Genomic DNA, 24,329 nt, shown 5'->3' on the forward strand with positions numbered 1-24,329 from the left:
ACCGGAAGCTTCGGCCTCCTAAAGAGAAGCCAAAAATATCTCTACTTTCCTCGGCAATTGGAATGCTGAAGAAAGCATTCTTCAGATCTATAACCGAAAACCAGGCAGCTGAAGCAGGAATCAAAGTCAACAAAGCAGTAATGTCCGGAACAACTGGAAACTGTGGCACGACAATCTTGTTAACCTCTCTAAGATCGATCACAAACCTATAAACAGGTGGCTGAGTAGAGTCAGTGCGCTTCAGGACAGGCAAAACGGGACTGTTACACACATTAACTCTCGTTTCTTCAATCACATCTTTCTCAATCAAATCATAGATGATCGCTAAAAGCGCTCTTTCACCATCGCTAGAAATCCTATATCATTAGGACCAGTAGCCCAAAGAGTATCAGGGAGAGAACGCAATTCCGGTGGAAGCCGATCTTTAGACAAATACATCGGAGAGATCACTTTCTTACCCAATGTAAGCTGTACTCCAGAAGGAGAACAATGTAATGTTGCATGCAACCTTTTCAACAAATCCAAACCCAACAAATTCTCACCACAACCTGTCGTTAAAATGAGAGGTGCTTCCAACTCACAAGGCCCTATAGAAAGAGACAAGGGACTAGAAACTGGGTTACGAACTGGGGCGCCAGAGAATCCTACTGAAACATTAGTTAAGCCAGACAAAGGTGCGCCAGGGAGTTTAGAGTGCATGATAGAACTCTTCGCTGCACCAGTATCCAAAAGAAAAGGCTCTACCACACCCAATGTGGCTACTGCAACGTAAGGCCCACTCTGATCTACTGGAACCGACACTACTCCCTCTCTTTGTCTATGGCTGTCCTAGCAATCATTATAGTCAGCATTCTCACTCTCAACATAATAGTCATCAGCATAGTACTGAGTCGACTGACCAGATGCAATTTTCTGTTAATGAAAACAATTCATAGAATTCTGCGGGGGAAAGGAACGTTCGTTCTAAGGAAACGCACCACGTCCTCTACCCCTAGACACTTGCTGAAAACCACCACGGTCTCTCGGGCCGGCATACCACTCGCGCGTTGTCGTAAAACAGGGCACTCATTTTTATAACGACCTTCCTCCCTACAGTACGCACACTGATTCAAACCCAAGGGGGGTCTTGGAGGAAAATACCCAGCGTTCTGTTGCGATCTCTGAAACTGTGGAGGTTGCTGAAACTGTGGGCGTTGCTGTGACTCTTGCTGATTCGAGCGAGGCGGATACGCCTGCTGTAAAAGAACCTTTGTCTTTAAGTCTTTTGTCTTTTTCTCTGCTTTTTCTTTCTCGTCCTTATCCCTATTCTCATAGTACTGTGCAGTCGCCAATATCTGGGCCGATGATGAAACAGCCCAAGAACTTTCAGAATCTTTCAACTTATTAGAAAGTTCAGGGAGCAAATTAAAGACAAATTTGTCCACAAATAATCTTTGACCACCTTCCGTACTCATATCCTGACCACTGTGATCAATAAACGTCTCTTCAAACCTAGTGAAGAAGTCAGACACACTCATCTTTCTTCTGCTTGCATGCTGCTAACTTATCCCAATTCACTCGTAAAGCAGGCATCATCGTCTTCATCAAAGTAATAATTCTACCAGGTAATTCTGCAACTAAGGGTTCAGGTTTAACACCTCCTACTTGTCTACCATCTGCAGCAACAATATTCGCCCAGGTATCACCTAACTCTGCTGCATGATTCTCATGACGAATCTTCGCCCACAAAGGTTGCGGAACTACATTACCCATCAACATGTCAACGTCGGCTAAATTCATTATACACGCATCTACTGTCTGAGACAACTCTTTGTAGTAACCAGCAGGATTCTTACGAGGATCAGGTAAGGTCTGCTTAAGAGCCAAGACCTCTGCTCTCTTCCAAGGGACATGTACCCATACTCGCTGAAAATGAGCCGGAGTGGCAACAATACCCTGATTCACATTGGCCTGAACTGCTTCCTTCCATACAGGAGGAACTTCTCTCATGGGATACTGTCTCGCTTTTCTTCTAACAGAGGAATCAGGTTCGTACAATGTCTGAGGCGGAAGGCTAGATCTAAAAGCCAGTATCGTCTCTAAGGCATCTGTAATATCAGATTCCACTATCATCCCTTTAGCAAAATCCGACTGAACATCAAGTAGTTCCTGCGGGATCAAACCCAAATCATTATCGTCCCATTCCTGACGCAGAAACATACACATTACATTAAAAACATACCTTTGCTTGGGCAGTTCCCACTGAAAGAAAACATCCATAACCGCTGGCAAACTATACCTTGAGGCATTCATAATCCATTTACGAGCTAACAAATCCAACACAGCCCGTTCCTCGGAACCAGGAAGCTGACTACGACTCTGCCTATGTTCCGAAACAGGGGTCATATTCAATGACCCAAACAATGGAGACAATAAACTAGAAACAGTCTCTGTCATTCGTTTTCGTACAGATGGAGAAGAAGCAGACATAAGAACAGGAGAATAAGTATTTTGAGGCAAAGAAGGTGTAGGAATAAGAACAGTAGGAGTCTCAGATGCAGAAGCGGAAGGCGAAGGAGTTAGAGGCAAAGCAGGTAGTGAAGCTTGCGACCCTAGAGCGGGTTACGCAGGAGGAGGTAAAGCCATCTGTGGAGTACCTGGTGGCTGAACAGCAACAAGACGTGGTGCAACTGGAGGTTGCGGAGGTGCCGTAGCACTCTGTGCATAAGGAGGTGGTAATCTCAACAAATGTGACATCAAAGGATCCTTCTCAGGGTCCTTCGTTGCATTCTCAAGACGAGATGGCAAAGCTGGATAACATTTATCAATAGCCATATTATGTAGCCTATCTGACACCTCAATTGCTTTATCTTCTTCGTTTTCTTTAAACTGCCTAGCAGCTTGCATTATTGATACATCCTTTTCTCTTTTATCTCTTTTAGCTTGTTTAATTTCTCGTTGTCTGGCTTCTTTACGCCAAAGGCGAAAGGAGTCAAACATTGCCGGCCGGGCTTTCTTCTTAAATAGTTTAACTTCTAAATTATCTAGAATCTCTGTGTCATAGCTACCATGATGTGGCCATTTTAAAACACCGTCTTTCCTAGTGTATTGGACCCATACTTCATTAAACGTAATGGGGCCCACGCCGTGTTTAGAATAGAGCTCATAAGTCGGAGTTCCAACTGGAGGTATCGGACATGAATCCTCCAATCGGGAATCCCTGTTGCAACCACAACCAAACCAAGTACCAAATTTGCTACGATTAGGCATCTTTGCTCACTAATAGAGCTTCAAACTTCAAGGGATTATCTTCAACGATAGTCTCGCAAACATACGAGTCCCTTGGCTTTGGAAATTGCAATTTTCAAATCAAAACTAAGGACCAAACAAACTAAGAACCAAAGAACCAAAAACTAAGGACTGGGAGCGACCCACTTATACGTAACTGAGGTATCAGTCACGCCACCAGAAGACCCGTCTATCGTCTCGCCTTACAAAGCATCCCAAATGGGTCCAAGACAGGGCGACAGTCAGGGCAGCAGTCCTTAGTAGCCATCAGGAAAGCGGGAAGCCTCGGAGAAAAGACCTTCAGTCCACATTCGACATGCCGGGGTCGATGAAGTGGTGGCCGTCCTCCAGAATTTCCTCACGAAGCTCCTCACGATCTTCTGGCTTGGACCGGTACCCCTGAAGTTGCCCCACGTTGGAAGCGCCAACTGAAGAACCGGGTTTTAGAACCCAGTGGCGCCAGGGGCACGCCCAAAGTCTTCGGGTTCACCTGTCTTAGAATACAGAGACACGGGACTCTTCGTGGTGGCGTCAAAGATCAAATTTTTGGGCTGCAGCCAGTAACAGAAGTCCTAGAAATCATCACGGTAGGAGTTCTCAGGAGACTGCTCAATTTTACATAGCAAGTCATCCCTTTTTATGCCAAAAATCACATTCCAGACAAATACCTTACATTTACAAACTGTCCAATCACATGTATCCACACCAGAGGTATCGCATGACAGTAAAACCCACTTTTCAGTTGCCCAGCCCATGATCAATCATCGGTCAAACCCAACATTCTTCTTTAGACAGGTCGAACGAACCCATAATAAAAAAAGGGCACAACCCAATCATAAATAGACCATAAAGAAAGGAGCAGAAACAGGTGAGAGTAGGATAAGGCATATTTGTGTGCAGTAAAGTTTTATGATGTCCTGTGCTCTGATCCTTAATCTTGATCCGCTAAAGGGCAGGAACTGGTTTAACAAGGTCAGCTTCAGGCAACAGGGTCAGTTCACTCAGGTCAAACAGAAGTCAGCACGAACTGGAGCTAAGGTGTACATGTCCTTAAAAAGACTAGTTCAGCCAGTCATCGGCCTATGTGAGGGCAACCACAAAATGGCTGCCATACACAAAATGGAACCCAAGGGTTCAGAAAGAAATCCCTAAATACGTAGTGAATTCATCGGTCTAACATGATGAAAACACTTATACTTGCCGCACTAACTAGTTACGGTTCGCTAATATCAAATTCGTAACAAAACCATGACCTTTATGGAACGGGTTCAGAATTCACGGAACCTCGGGTGTGGGGTGGGGGGGGGCAAGCGCCACGCCGCTGTGCTCATGACGAGCTGAGCTCGTTATGAGGAGCCCAGCTTGTCATGAGCACAGCTCCACTGTGCCTCATGAGGAGAGGCAAGGGCCCAAAACATTTTGAGGCAACATCGACATTGCCTATCAAAAAATGTTTTGAGCCCTTGCCTGTCGTGGGTACTTGGGCCTTCCACACAAGTGAGGCACCATTTTTATCGGGAGACCTGGGGGAACGCTGGGTGGTAGGAAATTTGTGTGAGCCCGGTGATGCCACACTTTCCCCCACAAAAATGTGTGAAAAAAACTTTTATTCAGCTAAAATTGAGGTTTGCAAGGGATTCTGGGTAATGGAACGTTGGGGGATCCACGCAAGCCATACCTCCTTGGAAGCCCCCGGGTGTCTACTTCCAGAAATGTGTGGGTTTGGTAGGTTTCCCTAGGTGCCGGCAGAGCTAGGGTTCACAAAGTACAGCTAGGCACTTTGCCAGAAAAGGGTCATTTTTCACTGTGAAATTGAGAAATCACCAAGTTGCGTTTTGCACCGTTTCCTGTCACAGGCACTAGGCCGACCCACACAAGTGAGTTACCATTTTTCTCTGAAGACTTTGGGGAACGCGGGGTGGAAGAAAATTTGTGGGTACACGCAGATGCCAGAACTTTCCACCACATAAATGTGGAGAAAATGTTTTTTTTTTTACAATTTCTTAGGTTTGCAAGGGTTTCTGGGTAACAGAACCTGGTGGGAGGCAGTCAAGTCACCCCATCCTCGATTCCCCTGGGTGTCTAGTTTTCAAAAATGTATAGGTTTGCTAGGTTTCCCTAGGTGCCGGCAGAGCTACCTGGGTGTCTAGTTTTCAAAAATGTATAGGTTTGCTAGGTTTCCCTAGGTGCCGGCAGAGCTAGGGTTAAAAAACTACAGCTAGGCTCTTTGCTAAAAAAGGGTCATTTTTCACTGCGAAATTGAGGTGCGACCACGTTGCATTTTGCGCCGTTTCCTGTCGCAGGCACTAGGCCGACCCGCACAAGTGAGGTACCATTTTTCTCATAAGACTTTAGGGAACGCGGGGTCGGTGGACATTTGTGGATAAACGCAGATTCCAGATCTTTCCACCACAGAAATGTGGGGAAAAGTTGGTTTTTTTGTCAATTGTTTAGGTTTGCAAGGGATTCTGGGTAACAGAACCTGGTGGGAGGCAGTCAAGTCACCCCATCCTGGATTCCCCAGGCTGTCTACTTTTCAAAAATTTATAGGTTTGCTAGGTTTCCCTAGGTGCCGGCAGAGCTAGGGTACAAAAACTACAGCTAGGCACTCTGCCAAAAAAGGGTCCTTTTTCATGGCGAGATTGTGTGACCACGTTGCGTTTTGCGCCCTTTCCTGTCGCAGGCACTAGGCCGACCCACACAAGTAAGGTACAGTTTTTCTCATAAGACTTTGGGGAACGCGAGGTGGGTGGAAATTTGTGGATTCAAGCAGATTCCAGAACTTTCTACCACAGAAATGTGGGGAAAATGTGTTTTCTTTGTCAATTTTTTTAGGTTTGCAAGGGATTTTGGGTAACAGAACATGGTGGCAGGCAGTCAAATCACCCTATCCTGGATTCCCCTGGGTGTCTATGTTTCAAAAATGTATGGGTGCTAGGGTTCAAAAACGACCGCTACACACTTCGCAAAAAAAGGGTACATTTTCATTGTGAAAATGTGGTGTGTTCACGTTGAGGTTTGAGCCCTTTCCGGTCGTGGACACTATGCCTACCCACACAAGTGAGGTACCATTTTTATCGGGAGACTTAGGGTAATTCAGATTTGTAAAGCAACTGTTATTACCTATTGCGTTTTCATGCATTTCTTCCTTCCAAATGAAAGACATTGTGTAATAAATAAGTCATTTTGAAAAATGACCAATAACTTTTATGCTAGTATGAGTATTCCCAATTTTGAAAATGTGCAAATATGTACTGTTTCTTAACTCTATAATTTGTACCCATTTCAGAAATAAATAGGTGTCTTTCATACAGATTTTTCCATGTATACATTTTCTCAGAATAATTGCTTTAAACCTGGTACATAATAAAATACCATTGCAAGTTGCTGCTCAGTTTTTGGCTCTGGGTTCGTCGGGTTCTTGATGAACCTACAAGTCCTATATATCCCCACAACCAGAAAGGTCCAGCGGATGCAACGTATATTGCTTTCAAAGAGCTGTCATAATTATAAGCAGTTACAGGTGAAAACGTTGACACAAAAGGCTGTTTTTTTCAACTAATTTTCAATTTTTCCAATATTTAACTGTTAGTTTCTATAAAGAAACCTTGATGGATCTACACAAATTACCCCTTTCTGAATTTAGAATTTTGTCTACTTTTCTAAAATGTAAAGCTTTCCAGGATCCATTATTGCTTTCATACTCATTTTTACCATTAACTGGAAGGACGTTGAAAGCACTAAAAATAACAAAAATAGGCTATGTCCCAGAAAAATGCCAAAACTGTAAAAAATGTTGGTTCTCTGACAAAAGACTGTCATTCCCTAAAAGCTGGGGAAATTGTTATTTCAGCCCCACAAACCCTTTTTTGATAACTTTTGCAGGGAAAAACCCAGAGGCTTTCATTTGCAGCCCGTTTTTCCCATTTTTCTGAAAAAAAACAAACATTTTACTGTATTTTGCTTAATTCTGGGACCCCTCCAAGAGAATCCACAAACCCTGGGTACCTTTAGAATCCCCATGATGTTGGAAGAAAAGGACGCAAAATTGGCGTGGATACCTTATGTGGTCAAAAAGTTACAGGGGCCTAAGCACGCACTACCCCAAATAGCCAAATAAAGGCTTAGCACAGGAGGGGAAAAGGCCTAGCAGCGAAGGGGTTAAAGCTAATTGCTTTGCTGTACAATACCATTAGCAAAGCAAATGGCTTTAACTTAATCAAAGGCGAGACCTATTGCATTTTCAATGCTTGTTTTCAGTTGCAGCTTAGCATCTCCTGTAAGGCCATGGCTTTCGTCTCCTCCTCCTCCCCAACGGGACTGTACGCTCACCACCAGACTGCTAATTCATTGCTCCATGTTTCCTCCCAACCAGCTTTGTTTTTTTGTAACTACTTTCCAGACAGGTCAGCAGCTTTGCGCCACTACCAGGTCATTTCCTTTTCTGCTCATCCCTGCCACCAGTTTGTGCTTGCTTTATTTATTTTTAAACTAGGTTAGTAACTGTCCTTTTCAGATGATATAATATCTACTCGTAGAGCTACCTGGATAGGAAACTCGAGGAAAAACACCAGGAGGGATTGTATTATTGTTAATTTTAGGCATCCGCAGCCAATTGTTGACAATACTGTATGTGCTCGCCCTCTTGATTTTTTTCTATAACCACCATGGCAATACACCACATCTACACACTGTTCTGCCCAAGCCAGTTCCATCTTTACTTAGGCATGGCTGCGATATACCTCCGCAAACTGGAAATCATCCTGCGAATAGACTGGACCCATTTCATTACAGGTTGCCCAGGCCAAATTGTCATTTTGATCATCCACTCCCACTGGCCAATCGATATTCCCCTCTATCATCTCGGGAGGAAAATGATTGACTGCCAAATATTCCGAGGAACAATGTACAGCCCTCACATTCTTCTTGCAGGATTATGACATGGAATATTGCTGGAATTAAGGCCAAAGCAGGGAATGATACTTGGATCAACTTTTTAAAAACTTATGACATTATAGCGTTTCAAGAGACCTGGGATCTGACGGATAGCTTCTCTTTGGATGGGTACAGTCACTTTTGCATCCCAGCAACCTGCAGTGCGTCAAACAGAGCTAAGGGTGGTTTAGTGAGCTTGTTTAAACTTGACCTAAAGGGCACACTAACGTTGTGTAACTCAGGATGCCAAAATTGTTTAATGGTTGAATTATCTTCTTCTGAAACTCCTAAGATTTTATCTATCAATTTCTATAATTCACTTGCAAATGAGTTAACTAATTTAAACTTAGATATTCTGGAGAAATTTTTGTCAGTCTACAGAAGCAATGTGAATACTTATGAAATAATCCTTTTAGGGGACTTTAACATTCATCCCTGCAACCAACCATGTGCCAATATAGAAGAGGAGGGCCCCCCCTATTCTTCGCCTATTCATCTCGAACACTCAAAACGGGGTGAGGCCCTCGAAAACTTTCTGGCAAGATAGAATCTCTATGAGTCTGGTTGCGGGGAAGGTGGCTCTAGGACCCCTACTTTTAAAGGGACAGTCGATGGTACTATTATCGATTATATTTGTATGTCTTCCTTTGTACTGTGTAAGGTTTTACTGTAGAAGACTGAGGTCTCAGTCTTCAGTGATCATAACCCGGTGTCAGTAGACATAATATCCGCAGATTTATTAATCTTTAAAAATGTGACACATAAGAGCGGCCTAAATGTGATTGCTAAAGACCAAGGACGCAGGTTAAAATGGTCTAATATAGTTCCTGAAACCTTTCTGCAAGAATTATTGGGCAAGGTTGAAGACGATGTGGCCATATGCCTAGAGAAGCAGGCTCAAAATATTCATGTGGTCATTGCCTTTGATAACATTTGTAGACAAATTAACCAAAGCCTACTTGCTGGCCCCAGTCAGACGAGACATCATGGGAAAAGATGGTTTAACAAAAGATGCTCTGGGGCACACGCATGTTTACTTAAGGCTCTGAAGGCCACCCCTAAAGATAGAGTTCAAATAGCTAGTCTGAGAGCTGCATATAAGAAAGCTATCTCGGACCGAAAAAATGAGCTGAAAGAAGAGGCCTGGTTGGAATTACTTGCCCCTGAGACGTTAAAAAATAGTGGGCAGTTCTGGAAAATCGTTAATCAACCACTATTCTCGGCTGAGGATAACTCTATTCTAGAGACCAACATCCCGGATGAGGGCTGGATTTCACATTTTGGGAAAATCTATTCAACCCCAGATTTGGAAAAACAGCAGATTAATATATTTTCTAGCTCTGAGAGTTTACATGTGACCTTTGAAGAGACAGAGGTAGAAAGAGCGATTGAACAGACTTTAAAAAATAAGGCTCCAGGTCCCGACGGGGTTCCTTCAGATGTTTTTAAATGTGCACCAAAATTTTGGTCTAAAATCCTGTGTAGCGTTTTTAACCACTTGGATGCTAAGTCTATTTTTTCTCCTTCATGTAATTTCCATTGAAACCAATGGAAACTCCATGACGAGCTGGGCTCGTCATGAGCGTCGAAGGGGTTAACGCCCTGAATCAAAACAACATACCGGAGTCTTGGAAAAAATCTATCATAATTCCAGTTTTCAAGAAAAGAGACAGGCAGGACCCCTCCTGTTACAGACCTATCTCCCTAATAGATTCCTCAGTAAAAATTTTAGGACGTGTTATTCTGTATAAATTAACGGACTGGCTCGACGATAGAGGGGTTCTGTCGAACCTGCAATATGGGCTTAGATCAAAAAGAAGTACTTTAGACCAGTGTCTTAACCTGCAATTGCTTTTAGATAAATATACCAAGGCAAAAGAGGGGTCAATGTATCTGGGGTTCATGGACCTCTCATCGGCATTTGACCTTGTAAATCGGTCAAAGCTATGGCAAATCTTACTTGACATGGGATTAGACCGGGCCTTAGTTAACCTCTTGGCGGATTTACACTCGGGACTATTGGCATCTGTCCGGGTTACCACTGAGGGGCGATGTTCTAGCCATTTTAACTCAGAACGGGGGGGTCAGGCAAGGATGTATCTTGGCTCCTCTTCTTTTTACGGTATACATTAATGCCCTAGAACCTGCATTAAAGGAGGCAACTCTTGATATACCGCGTATAGGGGAACTTGGTATTCCAGTCCTCCTTTACGGGGACAATGCTGTCCTTCTCTCACTGACGGGGGTTGGACTCCAACGGCTGCTAGATGTTTTGGGAAATTTTATGGGATCCCTGGATCTTAAAATAAATGCTAAGAAGTCTCAAATCATGATTATAGGGAGGTGCAGTAAGAAGAAACAATCTAAAACTTTTTACTGTTGCGAAGAAGAACTTTGCAGAGTGCCCACATTCCCCTATCTTGGGATTACTTTTGATGAGAGGGGGAATTGGGGACCGCAACTTAAAAACAGAAATATCTCCCTTGCTAGAACTACTTCTGCACTCCAGGGATTCTCAAAAAAACTGGGGGCAAGACCTATAGCTGCACTGATGAAGATATATAAAACAAAATGTATTGCAGCAGCGACCTATGGTAGCTCAATATGGGGCTATAGTGTTTTGGATTGCCTACAGGTGACCGAAAACAAATTTTTGAGATCAGTTCTCTCAGTCCCACAGTCCGCTCCCTCATACACTATTCATTCCGAACTGGGGGTAGGGTTCATCTTTGACATGATAAAAATGGCTCCCGTAATATGCTGGATGAAGACCTGGTTGAACCAGGAAATCTCCCTGAACCATATTATCATGAAAGATTGTCTCCTATTAGAAAATTCCAGTAAGATTCAGTGGTTGACATATATTAAAAATAGCTTTTTTAAACTAGGGAGACCGGAGCTCTTTTCCTCCCCAGAGATAATAACTCCCAGGGACATTACACAAATTAAGGGAGCCATGGCACAGTTGTTGTCTCTGGAAAGGGAGGAAATAGAGCTCAGAAAACCTACTGTAAGGGCTAATCTCATTGTCGCTAGTTCACCAGGTCCAGAAATGTATCTCAATATGGTGAACCATCCTTACCATAGGTTTCTTTTAACTCGCTTCCGTTTTAACCTGATCCACTTGAATCTCGGTCATTTTCCAAAATGGAGCACTCCTGAAAATGCATCGCAGTGTTCTTGTGACAATTTTTCCATTCAGAACACATTGCCTTTTGTGATGTTCTGTGGTCACTTTACGGAATCAAGAATGAAATTCTTGGTCCCAATACTTAGAGAGGCGGGGTTCCTGCAAGTCAAGCCCGCTCTCTTGTACCTGCAATTACTAAAGACACCCCAGATCGCTTTTTAGTGAGTGCGGTCACAACCAAGAGCAGGAAGATGATTGATTAATTATACATAAATGTTCATGGATGTAAATTAGAATGGTGTTTGCACGGTAAAACTGACTGCTAGGGCACACATATTGGTTGTTGTTTTTATTCTATTTATTGTGATTTTTAATTCATGAAATCGCTGAGAACATCTTAATTGGTTTAATATATTTTTCCTTTTATTATGCATTTAATGTAAGTGTTGTATTGTACCATTGTCTTTTTATATTGACTTATCGAAATAAAGTATTCTGACTGACTGACAACTAGGTTAGTGAATGACCTTGGACTACAATCTTACTTTTTTTTTTACCAGAGTAAGATATCAAACAATGGCTAAGTGCCTCTGTATCGATATATATTATATACTGCTGTTAACATATGCTTTTAGGAACTGCAAATAATCAACAAATAACCAAAACAATGCTCGAAGTGAAATACTGGCTAAAACAACATTGTAATGGCTGCCTGCAGTTTTTGCATCTACGTAATGAAAAGTATATAATAGATCAGGCAAGCTCGAAGGCAGCATTCCCGATTGCCAAAGATCACACACAACTGAGGCAGTAAGGCAGTTTCAGCTTGGCAGCACCCTGCAGATTTGACAAAAATCTCACTTATCTAGATCTAATGACTTAAATTCCCTGCACATTTCGGTGTGAACAGTTTTGATTTCCCCCTTTAGGTTATAAAAAGAAAGCAAGAGTGGACTCTGCGGGTGCTGAGAGACCACGTGGTACCGCGCAGGTGCCATTCCCTCTTTTACAGATATAAGCATATACATTTTGTCCACAAAATGACATGCCACCCGCATCCTGTAGGTGCCGGAACATTTCTGCTTCAGGCTTTTGGCTCAATTCAGTGCTCGCTGGTGGTGGTGAGCAGTCGTGCAGCGCAGGTTTGTGTCTGGAATACGCACCGATGGCTCTTCTGCTGGAAAGACAGTGCTGCCTCTAGTGGTGAAAAGGGAAAGTTGCTGAGAACTTAAACCGAGAGTTCCCGAACTGTCACAATCTATTCTCAACTACACTGTCCAATCAAATGCAACACAACCTGGACATTCGCTAGACTGTGGTATTCAGCTATTTGGGATGTACCTTAATACAAAAAAAATCAAAACAAAAACACTAACAGTCCTTGGACTGGATGTAAACTCGTCGAAATACTATTTTTGCCATCCGCTTCAAGCTTCTCCTGTGCAATTTAAGAGCCCCTTGTCCAGCGTTACTTATTGACATGCACAAAAAAAATGCAATGCAAAACGTTGTCCTTACCGGGATAGTACACGTCTAAAATAGGTATTATGGCCACTTTTTTAACTTGCTGACCTTAAGATGGTTTGTTTCCATGTCTAGAGATCGCTTTTGCAACGGGCGTCACAGTCTGCATTTGTAAAGAGATCCTAACATCCTAGATGACCATTAGCAAGAGGGTTCCGTAGTGGCGTTACTTTTCAGGCGCAACCGGGAGGTAGAAGACAAAAACCTTAAAAACAGGCTAGAGGAAACACTAGCATACCTGAAAATCACATCAGGTGAAGTTTTTTTTCTGACTGCCAGGGCGGTGTCACTACAAGGAGCACTGTGGCAAAAGGACAGATTTCCCTGTCAAGAAGTTGGAAATGGGGTTATTTGAGGATGTGTCAGTAGCACTCAAGCCTGGACACAGTTGGAGCGGATTGCGTTTTCAAAAATGACAACTATTTAGAAAAAAACGTGCGTGGTTCTAGGCATGAACATGACAATATTTCCTTCTTTTGAGAGGCCGGGTGCTGTACAAATGACGGACAACTATACAACATACACTTAATACCATCTCCTCATGGAGTGCTTCAGGGAACTGTTCAAAACAAGCGCACCTGACACATGTCGAGTGACCCAACTGGGAAAGTCTGCATGCACCTCATCTTCAGGCAGAAAATGGCCAGTTTCATGCTAAAACCGATCTGGTTCAAAGCATCCAGGGGACAGTTCAAGATCAAGGAACGTTCCAAAGATTAACACCCGCATACCACTGCCATGCGAATCAAAGGGGAGGTTAACGAGACAAACCGTTCGTCGTCCCCTCGGTGGTAGCCAAGGGGCAAGTTGCCATTTCCTTACACGCATTGGTACCGAACCGAGTTGAGTGCCTTGATTTTCGGAGGCTTTTGCCACGCACGCTGGTGTGACTTGTGTCTCCTCTATTTCTAATTCATGAGCATATTCGTCGTGAAAAAAAATTAGAGCCGAAAATGTAGTTTCTATATCACAAGGGGCGACGAGTGGTACATATCTTATGCTGTGCTAAATCTATATCGGAATCTGGGCTGCTTTAAAGTGCAGAAGGCGTCTGAAGAGAGTGGCCCTGCTAGGAGGGGGGGAGGGGTGGAGATGTCAATCTTCCAGGGACTTTCTCATGCAGCCAGAGCGCACGCATCCTTCCCTCCCCCTTCCCCTTTTAAAGAATCCCACAGTGAAAAAAAAAGTTTAGACCACGACAAAACAGGCTGCACCAATGGTGGAGGGAGGAGTCCAGGAAAGGGGGCTGACCCGGGGAGCCACAACTGGAGTAAAAGAGCGAGGCGAGGGCGAGCGAGGAGACCGGGGAACGCGGCTGCAGCGCTTCTAATTCGTGTTGTGTTTGTTTTGCTTTTTCTCGCATGCATAATGAGGAGGCATTAAGATAGCATCCCGCTTTCGGTATTTAAGGCCGGGCAGGAAAACAAACCGCGGCAGAAGGATGGCCGGCTGTGCCTACAGGACTTGTTGACACGAACAGGAGAAAGCTGAGGAGATCCTGAGTGTGTACTCCTCCTGCCCACTTAACTTGAAGCTGGGTACGAGTACAAGTAGTAGGGCTGCTGGACTGGAGCGCAGCCTCATTCCTGACCAGGACTTTGTGGCGGATCACCAAACACGGCATCCCCGCAGAAGTGAACAAAACAGAAAAAAGGAGCAATTTTTTGGACTGGCTGCCTCTATGTGAGCCGCGCGAAGAGCCTGTGAAGCTGCTGGACTCTTCCCTGCAGTGCCCGCTTCTGTGCCGGGGAGCCCCTGCAGACCTGTGAAGGGCCGAGCCTCATGCGGACACTCTGCGACCGGACCTCGGCCAGCTTTACTCGGGGGCGGCGCTGTCCGCCCTCCCCATGGCCGGCGTGCGGGTGTTGCTGCTGACAGCCGTGCTGCTGGGGGCCGCCGCCGGGCGCCGGCTCATCTGCTGGCAGGCGCTGCTGCAGTGCCAGGGGGAGCCGGACTGCAAGTACGCCTACAGCCTGTACAGCGAGGCGTGCGAGCCCGTCCTGCTGCAGCACGCAGACCTCTCCGGGGCCTCGCCTCCCCGCGGCCGCCGCTGCCCCAGCCACTGCATCTCCGCCCTCATCCAGCTCAACCAGACCCGGCACGGGCCGGCGCTGGAGGACTGCGACTGTGCCAGGGACGAGAGCTGCCGCGCCACCAAGCTGGCCATCGAGCCCTGCCTCCCGCGCACGGGCGCCTCGGGGGCCAGCGTGCTGGGCTGCACCGAGGCTCGGCGGCGCTGCGAGCGCGACGCCCGCTGCGGGGCCGCCCTGGGCCGCTACCTTGCTCACTGCGGCAAGCTCTTCAACGGAGTGCGCTGCGCTCACGAGTGCCTCGAAGTCATCCAGGACATGCTGACGCTGCCCAAGGCAATGCTGCTCAGCGAGTGCGTCTGCGACGGCCTGGAGCGTCCCATCTGCGAGGCGGTCAAGGAGAACATGGCCCGCCTCTGCTTCGGGCAGGACACCGGAGCCTACCAGCAAGGTGGCGGCAGCAGCGGGGGCTCCTCGGACGACGACGACTACTACGGTAACGACGACGAGGACCTGCCGCCCCGGGAGGAGCCCAGGGTCGTGCAAGACACCGGCTCCTCGGGCAGCCCCTTGCTGGCCGCCCCTTCGCCGCTGCTGGTTCTGGCGGCATGGACCTTGGCGGCGTCCATCTTGTGCTCGTTGCTATAGCACGCGCGGACGACGCTTGACGCTTCAGCCTCTCAGTTGCGTACCGCTGACACTTGCGGCGCTGCGCACGACCTCTGACACGGAAGTACAACTGTGGCCTAACTTGAACTTTCACAATTGAACAAGCGTTAAACTGCCCAACGTTGTGGAGTGTCACAGCAGGACACTGGCTATCTTTGTACTAAAAGTGAGAGCAGAGTCTGCCGAGTGAAGGTAACGTGTGGGATTGTCGTTTTCTGTAGCCTTGGCTGCAGCTCTTGACAGCATCCGGGATGCCACTAACCTCTACTGCGCCCATTGTGACTTCCTAGAACCTACTCCTTCAAGAGTTTTCAACTGTGTCCTATGTGTGGTGACAAGTTTGCCCGACCTGTTTCTTTCTTTTTGGTCTGTTACTTGTAGTTTAATGATGTGCTTTCTAAACACAAGGTTAACAGTAGCTGACTGGAAAAGGAAGAAGCAGGTTATGGTGTACAATTTACCTGGCCCTGGGCATCTTGAAATTTTGTCTTCCTTCACGGGTTTCTTAAAATGTGCCTGGAGACATTCAATGACTAGTGCAAAAATGAACTTAATTATGAGTACTATGCAATAGGAACTTTCCAGGGGAATGACCAGTGAAGCTGTGTACATGTTTGCCCTTATTTAAAATGATGTAATAGCTGCTTTCCTGCCAGCAGAAGACAAGTTACAAACCCTAAGTTGCTGCCTATAATCGTCCATGTCTTTAATTGTTCACTTACACTCCTGGATCATTTCTGTACAGTGTATATTGCCACTACCCACGAGGACAACAATTTTGGAATTGTCCCGAAAAAAAACTTTTACATTATTCCTTTGCAACGTTTGTTTGAGAAGAGCTCTGCACTGCCATATTTGAAAGACACTTTCAATTCTATAAACTTGTAGCATAACATCCTGGGACTTTTTTAATGGTATTTGCTCTTTCCAGGTGTTTTGGCTCTGGTACATCTTTTATATAAGTATATATAAGTAAATATTTAAAACTGGGGGGTTTTATCAGTGAGAACGCTTTTGTATATAAAATGCTATAAATTGTATTCTCTTGGGAATAATTTATTTAAAATAGAGTTTAAATCTACATCTTATTTTCAGGAAAATAATTAGTTTAAATTCTTCTGTAAAAGGTACATATATGATTTGTAAGGGACACGAACAAGTGAAGTATGCTCTAAAACTCCAAATGTACAGTGTATTTTATAGAAGCTCAAAGTTTCGTATTTTTGAGAGATTTTTATGTAAATGCATTTCAGATTTGTTTCAGCGCATTGTATTTTTATAGAAGGTATACAGATGGCCCTTTTTATCTTTGGAAAAATATAATGGCTTTTGCTTTGAAGTGCACAATAGTAAAATAAGATATTTTAAACACAACTGCCTTGGTTACTTTGTTTTGTATACCGTAGATTCAGTGAGAAATTGTTTTCAGCATTGTAGAGCAAATCAATGTTGTTGTGTGCCTAATACAAGCTTGAGCAAACAGATTTTGCTCCAAACTAAATGTTCCCAATTTTGTTTTACACGAGAGCAAACTGTTGTGCTGTGCTATTCTTCTATACTTTGCTGCTTACACAAGAAACGCGGAGTAATTGCTGTTGGACTGGTCCCTGTCTAGTAATGTATACAGCAACTATAGAGCAAAGTCAAACTGCACAATTTTACTTTAGCAAAATCTTAAAATATCAACCACCTGCAATGCCTGTTGCTCCACTTTTTACAAACAAGCAAAGCAGTCCTTGCAATACGTGTTTTTGCTCAGTTTTCCCCCGTGCAAACATTATCGAATGTTTACAAAGTGCCTTGTGACTGATGCTACCCTGTCTTTTTATTGTAACTCGAGAGGTGGACGAACGGAAAACCCGTTGATCTGAATTCGCGTTGTGTGTTTTAATAGATATTTACGAATGTGTATGGCAGTTACTCTGTATATGTACTTTTCTGGCGGTGTTGTGCGCAAAGATTAGCTGGGTTTCAGAATGCAACAACAAATAATGTATATAAAAACAGTCGCGTCTGTAACGTGTTTGCAGAGGAGGCGCTGCAAGAAAGCCCCCGAGTAAACAGCACGGGCTTGTGATATTGTTGTCAAGGGATGTTGTGCTTGTGGGCTGATGTCTGGTGTTCTGCCAGGGCTGCTGATCTACACTCAAACGCCCTTAGATAAATAATTACACTTTAAGCTGCGTCGAGTGCTGATACACTTGACCTTGTAAATAGAAGTGTTTGCAGTGGGAATAAACTCGGCCATTGGAAAATCTTTGAAGCATTAACACAAAAGAGGGGAAGAAGGGGGAGCAAGAGAGAGCTCGGGTCCTCGAGGGATTTCGGTTCAGACCGCGCCAAGCTAGGCACTTAGAAAAAAGTTTATTTATCTTCCATTTCTGGTGTTTATTTAAAGTTTTTTTTTCTCCCTTTTTCAAAAGGTTGTGATTGGAAAGTCAGTCAAAAGAAGGCTGGAAAAAAGTTCAAGTGCCATGCCAAATAAACTTTATCGGCAGGCTTTGACAGTATGCCAAATAAAAGGCTGCACAGACCCTCCCCTAGTTCTTAGAGCTTAACCACCCCTGTTTTAAATGAAGCCCTTATTTTATTCTGAAGATCACACCTTTTTGATTGCCCTGTCAGCCTTTTCTCTTTGAGTGCCCCCCCACCCCCTCTTTAACTCGCTCATCACAAACACAAGGCCCGCTCTTGCACCTTGAAAACAAGACTCTTACAAAACCAAGCCATCTGCATGACTATGGTGTGCGCCTACTTAAGTGCTTTATTAAGTCACCTCAATGGCTGAGTAAACGCATTGTGAAAACAAAGCCCGAGGCCTTGTCTTTCAGAGAAAAGGACCAAAGGCAGAGCGGTGAAAAGATTTCTTGCAGAAAGAATGAGTTTGCATTTTGTGAGAACATATGAAGTGTAGGGGATGTTCCTTTGAGGTTGTTGGACATAAACTTTCAACTTTTTATTTTTTATCGCACTGAGAAAATGCACCGTGATAAAGTAAATGTATGCTTATGCTATTGCAAACTCGTGTTTCTCCAGGCAACAGCAACGTGGCCTGTGACGGCTTTGACCACGTGCACTCTTCTGAAGCGAAAAAAAAATCTATCGGCTGTCGAAACTGTTGCATTTTACACCATCAGCAATATGTTGTGTTGATTCATTAAATAGTTGTAAGACCCCTGTGCTCTACGTAGTTTTGCATAGATGCAAAATGGGAGCAACTGGATTTTGCATCATTGTTGCTGCTTTCATAATAGTAAAAGGAGACATTTTTTCCACCAAACTAACTTTAAACAAATGATCTCTGTCCTTGTGTGAAACTCGAGTGCACCATATTACTTGAAACGTGTACCCCTGGACTGAAGGAGGGAAGCACATGTGAACATAGGCTTGCGTTGTTTTCTTTATTTTACATTTGAGGTAAGCAGGAAACTTAATGAAAACCCCTCTTGGTTCTTTTTGTTCCGATGCAAAAAAGTGTTATCGTGCATTAACTGTAACAAGCCCCCTATGTTAAATTTCCTTAGTAAAGAAGCAACCTATGTATACAATATAGATGGCCACTGCACCGATGAAAAAAGGGCCCTGTTTGCATTTGTACACCGCATAAACACTCGAGACCCCGTTTGCGATTTTTTGTTTCAGCCAGAGGCAGTGCCGAGCCGAGCTGAACATTCCTCTCTCTTAGCCAGGAGGCACCAAAGACATTTGCACGAGAAAGGGGTCCGCGCTGGCAGCTGGACTGATAATTAACTACCACAATAAACTGAGGGCTTGATTTTTACAGGCCCCTGTCAAAAGCATCTGCCTGGAATAAATCAACACTGGGCACTGCCGGGGAGGAGGGGACACGAGTCATTCGACTGCCCCTCCCCCTCCCGCGTGTAGAAAGTGTACTCTGATCGCAGGGACCCTCCGCAATATTTACGGTCTCATTAAAAAGCGAAGGTGCTGGCGATGTCGGCTGAAGTCCTTCAGACTGGGGCATATATGCAAACCACCTCTGCCCCTGTGAGAAATACCACAGACTAGGAGGTGGCAGTGCGTTTGTCATCAGTCAGAGGCAAGCAAGAAAAAAAAATCTGTTTTACACCAGTAACAAAACCTCTAACAATAACGAAGGGGTGGGGGTGGGGGTAGGGGAAGAAGTCCCGTCTTTTGCTCTCCTGTCTGGTTCCTTTCCCCCACTTTGGCCAGACTTTGCCTCTCCCTGATGAATGGAGTAGGGGTCTCTGTTTAACTTAATGTACAATAATCTAATGTGGTCTGTTCCTCCCCTCCCCCTTTTTCACTCTCAGTTGAATCCCCGGTGACAGTTTACTTGTCTTTGCAGGCACTTGGGTGACAAATGTTTAAGGGAGTGGGGACAATGGGCGAGAACAAGGGGGCAGTTCATTGAACTGACAGTGACCATACAGTAAATGGAGCCAGGTTCAGGCTTGACTGGGCACCCATGTGCGCAGCGCGCCTTTTGTGCCCCCTCACAAAGGACCAACCTGGGCCCTCTGTTGACTTGAAACAATACACAGCAATGTGCCAGGCCATACTAAAAATAATGTGAAACCAGGCGTCATAACAAGAGGCACACATCACTTCCATCAGTCCGGCCCTGCGTTTGCCAGCTTCTCTCGGAATTGTCCTCTTATTATTGAGGGTCTGCGGGTGTTTTTGGGGACTTAACTGCGTCAGCAGAAACCAAAGTGGAAACAACGGATATGAGTGTATTATGGCCATGTAATGCCACCGAGTAGGCTGGTGACACAGCACTACAACACCAAACCGAAGACCATGTTGTTTAAAATATCACCAAACCTGCAACATTGAATTAGGAGACCTTAATAAACGTGTCATCTTCTATGTGTTTGTATTTGTACGCGTAAAACTGGTTTCCTTATGCTTCACCAAAAGTGGGAAATCCATAACTTGATTGAGCGCAATGGCTAATACTTACTTTTACACATTTTAAAAATTAGCATCGTGCAATATGTTCTAACGTAGGCCTCCCTTCTCTGCAGATTGCGGGTTGTGTCTTTCCCTGATCCCATAAACTTATTACATAGTTGGAAAGACTGCTCCAGACTACATTTCTTGTACAACATGGTAACAGACAATTCGTGGAAATTTGGCCATCCCTTTTAAATAATAGGAAAATGCATAGGTAAGAATGACATCGTCTTGAGTTATGTGCTCTAGGACTGTCATCTTTGCTGATTGGGTTCTCGATTGTCTCCTTTTGGGATGACAACGAAGAATATCTTCTCGGGGGAAGTTTCCTTTCCCATTGTGAGATAGATTTCATTGCTCGGACAGATCCTTTTTATTCCATGTAAATGAAGGTTATAGAAAATTTTTCTATAAGTTTACCTTTTTCAGAGATTTTATATGCACAGTGACTACAGAGTGCTTCTTTCCGATTTTTTTTCTTTGCAAGTTTGCCTTTTGCAGAGCTTTTATATGTCAAATGGTACTGGACAACAATGCAACACTAAAGCCAGAGTCACTGGAATTATGCGATTCTGCAGCTGCAACTTTTTCTGCATAATTACAGATTTGATACTCTTGCCACATAATTCATCGTTATCTGCATGATTTGCAAATTTTAACAAATAGGTAGTTTCGAACTCAAAATGATCAAACGTTATTAAAAAAAAAACACCATACCTGTTGCTATATGACGGCAGGTCTTTTGTCACACAGGAAAAAAGGCGGGGCACCTGTTGATTGCTGTATTTAGAAGTAAAGCTAATATATTTTAGGTGAAATATTTGTCCAGACAGTCCTAACATTTGTAAAAGTTACCAAATCGCCAAGAAATATTGCTTCAGAAAGTGCCACATCATGCTGCATAATTTAGCTCTTCTCGCCACATAATTTAGTCAACTGACCTGCACAATTTGAGCCTCAACTGTCACATAATTCCAGTGGCCCTGACTAAAGTTCATTACCAGTGGCCCAGTGCCTGCCTATCTGCTGGAGTGTGTAGATTTGGGACTCAGTCAGTACTCTCCGTTTAAACCATCTATTTCAGGAGCAGTGCTTACTTCACATTCTGATGTCCATATTGAAGAGCAGGGGAATGCCTATAAAACACATTCTAAGTATAATTTTTATTTTGATGGGTAGTACTGCCAATCGTACTGCAAAGTATCAGTTTGAAAGTGTTGCTGTGATAGAAACTAGACTACAACAGCTTTCCTGAAAGCATTGAGGAAAGAATTCTGGATCTAAGGTCTTTCCTAAATTTGAGGGTCCACTTAGTCTAAGGAGGGCCTTAAAATGTACAAGTGAGGTGTAGAAAGGAATAGGGTACAGTAAAGCCAAGCATGATTATGCGCCTCCCTCCTTACAGGGGCATAGCTATCGATGGTGCAGCCGGTGCAGTGGCACCAGGGCCCAGAGGTAGAAAGGGCTTAGACTGTCCTGTTCTGTTTGCAGTTAGGTCATCCACTCACATTTGTTTAAAAAGAATCCTGCATTGGGCCTTGCTCTGTGTTTACTCTTAATAAAGTTTGGGAGGAACAGAGAATCGGGGCTGAATCGAGAAAAACAAGGAAAGGGATGAAAGGAGAGGCTGATACAACAAAGGAAATGGATATACGAAAAAAGAGAACAGGAGATGGGGATGTAACCTGAGAGAAGGACGATCAGGACGAGCCAAGGGGCAAAATAAGGGGAAGGGAATGGGGCCAAAAGGGATGCGAGGAAGAGAAAGGAGTGAGATAAGGATCAAAGAGAGACAGAAGAAGGGACGAGTGAGGGGGGTGTGGTAGGAATGAGCGAGTAAAAAGGAGGGAGGACGTGTGGCTAGAGGACGCGTAGGCCGGTAGAGTAAACACCTTGCAGACCCATAAGCAGAGAAGCAGCCATCATTAGTGCAGCAGGTGCAGTGAAATCAGGGTCCACGGTTTGAGAGGTCCAGTGCACGTCAATCGATTGTGTATTTTTTATTACCGACCGAGGTAAGAGCGCCTATTTCCAGTGCTTGACATCTAGGCTACGCCCCTGCCGCTTATGAACTACTTAACACAGCAACCAGATGATGCAGGGGCCTGTTTTGTACCAGGCGAACTGACGCACAACATAGAACAAACCCACTTCACTTTTTGTTTGCTTCAGTGGTAATCAACAGATTTTGCTGACGTGACATATAAAGATTATACTGCAGCAATCTATAAATCTCATTACTTTTGTACTATGCCCGTTCCTTTGACAATATAGAACATATCCAGCTGATTTTGTGTTGAACATGGTCGTTCTTTTATATTTGCAAAGGGAAGCACCATTAATTGGTGTTCTTGTCTGTTGGGTAAACAGAATAAAATAAGTTTCTTCCTTGTCTTTGCCTATTTGCAAAACCTAAAGCTTGGTTACGTTAGAGGCAAATCATTTATTTCATGTCTCAGTGTACAAGTGTGCCACACTACACAATGTATCTGAGGTTCTTTTTTCCATAGCGCTACAAATGACATTCAATTGATAATGTCAAAATATGTGCAATTATGGTACTAAGAATTACATTTCCATACATCACATCAACTATAATTTAAAAAATATAAACTAATGCAAGAAGGAAGATAACACTGCCAAATTCCCTTTGAAGCTTGTATAAACTCCTCAAAGACAGGCATTATTTAGATATCTGAATGCACATGTGCAAAGCCTAGGGCATAAAGTGTAGTTTTGGTACTACTAACTGCACTGTACAGTGGTCAGTATTGTGAATGTGCAATAAACGTTTTGGGTCCAATTCAAAACACAAAAACCTATTAAGTAGATGAAGTGAGTGAAGAGGCCCAGAAAGGACTGTTGTGATTGGCTCCTCTCACTCTCCCAAACTATTTGGTCGAGGCCCTAGGAAGTCTGAGCTGTGTTGTTGCTTTACTAAGCTCTCTGTTAGTCAACCTCACCTGTCTTCATCACCCTCACTGGGGCCTAGCACAACGTCACGGCTCAGCCACAGACCTGGCATAGCTAGATCTTAGCGAAGAAGCACTACCCGGTCATTGAAGCAATGGCACCACCAAAGCCTTATGCACGCACACGGTAAGGTCTGTTTCGACCTAGGGCAAATGTACCACAGAAGCTTTAGCAGCCACCAGGAACACATGAACTATCTCTGGAGAGATGACATCACTAGGGCCTGTTGATGCTCCATGGGCACAACCGCAGACAACATGGGGCTGTTCCTGCCACAGGTCCACGTGCGCCAGTCGAGCCTAACACTACCATGGTGAACAGGCGCCCCCGAGCTTGAAACTGTCCTGGGGGTACAGGTGCCACGAGGGCTAACACTCACCTTGGAAACACATTAACCTCAAGGGTTCCTCGCTGGCCTGCAAGGTAAAGGCATAGCCATCAACTAGCTCACTCTCATTTGAAGTTTGTCACCCTCTTTTCAGTGATATTTAACATTTTATCATGCAACATGCCCCCGTGTAGTTTGGCCAACCTGCACCCCCTCCTAAATGATCTGTCTTTCACCTGACGTCACCCTCATTCACGAGCCAGCAGGTTGACAAGCATGTACAGGCATTGCGAGGACCAACACTGACCTGGGGTCACAGGCCCCACCTGGGACTGTCGCTGCCACAGGTCCACATGCACCAGTCGGTTCTAACTCTACCCCAGGGACACGAGCGCCACGAGAGCTTAAAGCCTGCCCGTGGCACTGGCACCGGCACCAGCAGGGCTTAAAGCTGGCCCAGGGCAGGGGCACCGGAAGGAACTTCGCCTCCCCTGGGCCACAGGCACCGCCCGGGCCTCGCGGCTCTTCACTC

At 44.6% G+C, this 24,329-nt stretch overlaps 1 protein-coding gene and 1 long non-coding RNA gene across 2 annotated transcripts in view; both read left to right on the forward strand.

The window, feature by feature from the left end:
- The window catches only part of LOC144819556 (uncharacterized), a 378,156-nt gene that overhangs the window by 312,637 nt on the left and 41,190 nt on the right, over positions 1–24,329 (forward strand). The window lies entirely within an intron of this gene.
- On the forward strand, positions 14,069–16,929 carry GAS1 (growth arrest specific 1). Its single transcript, XM_078675705.1, has one exon. The coding sequence runs from the start codon at positions 14,704–14,706 to the stop codon at positions 15,532–15,534; it is 831 nt and encodes a 276-aa protein (XP_078531831.1). The 5' UTR covers positions 14,069–14,703; the 3' UTR covers positions 15,535–16,929.

This window comes from Lissotriton helveticus, chromosome 2_1 (assembly GCF_964261635.1).
Source record: "Lissotriton helveticus chromosome 2_1, aLisHel1.1, whole genome shotgun sequence".
NCBI lineage: Eukaryota > Metazoa > Chordata > Amphibia > Caudata > Salamandridae > Lissotriton > Lissotriton helveticus.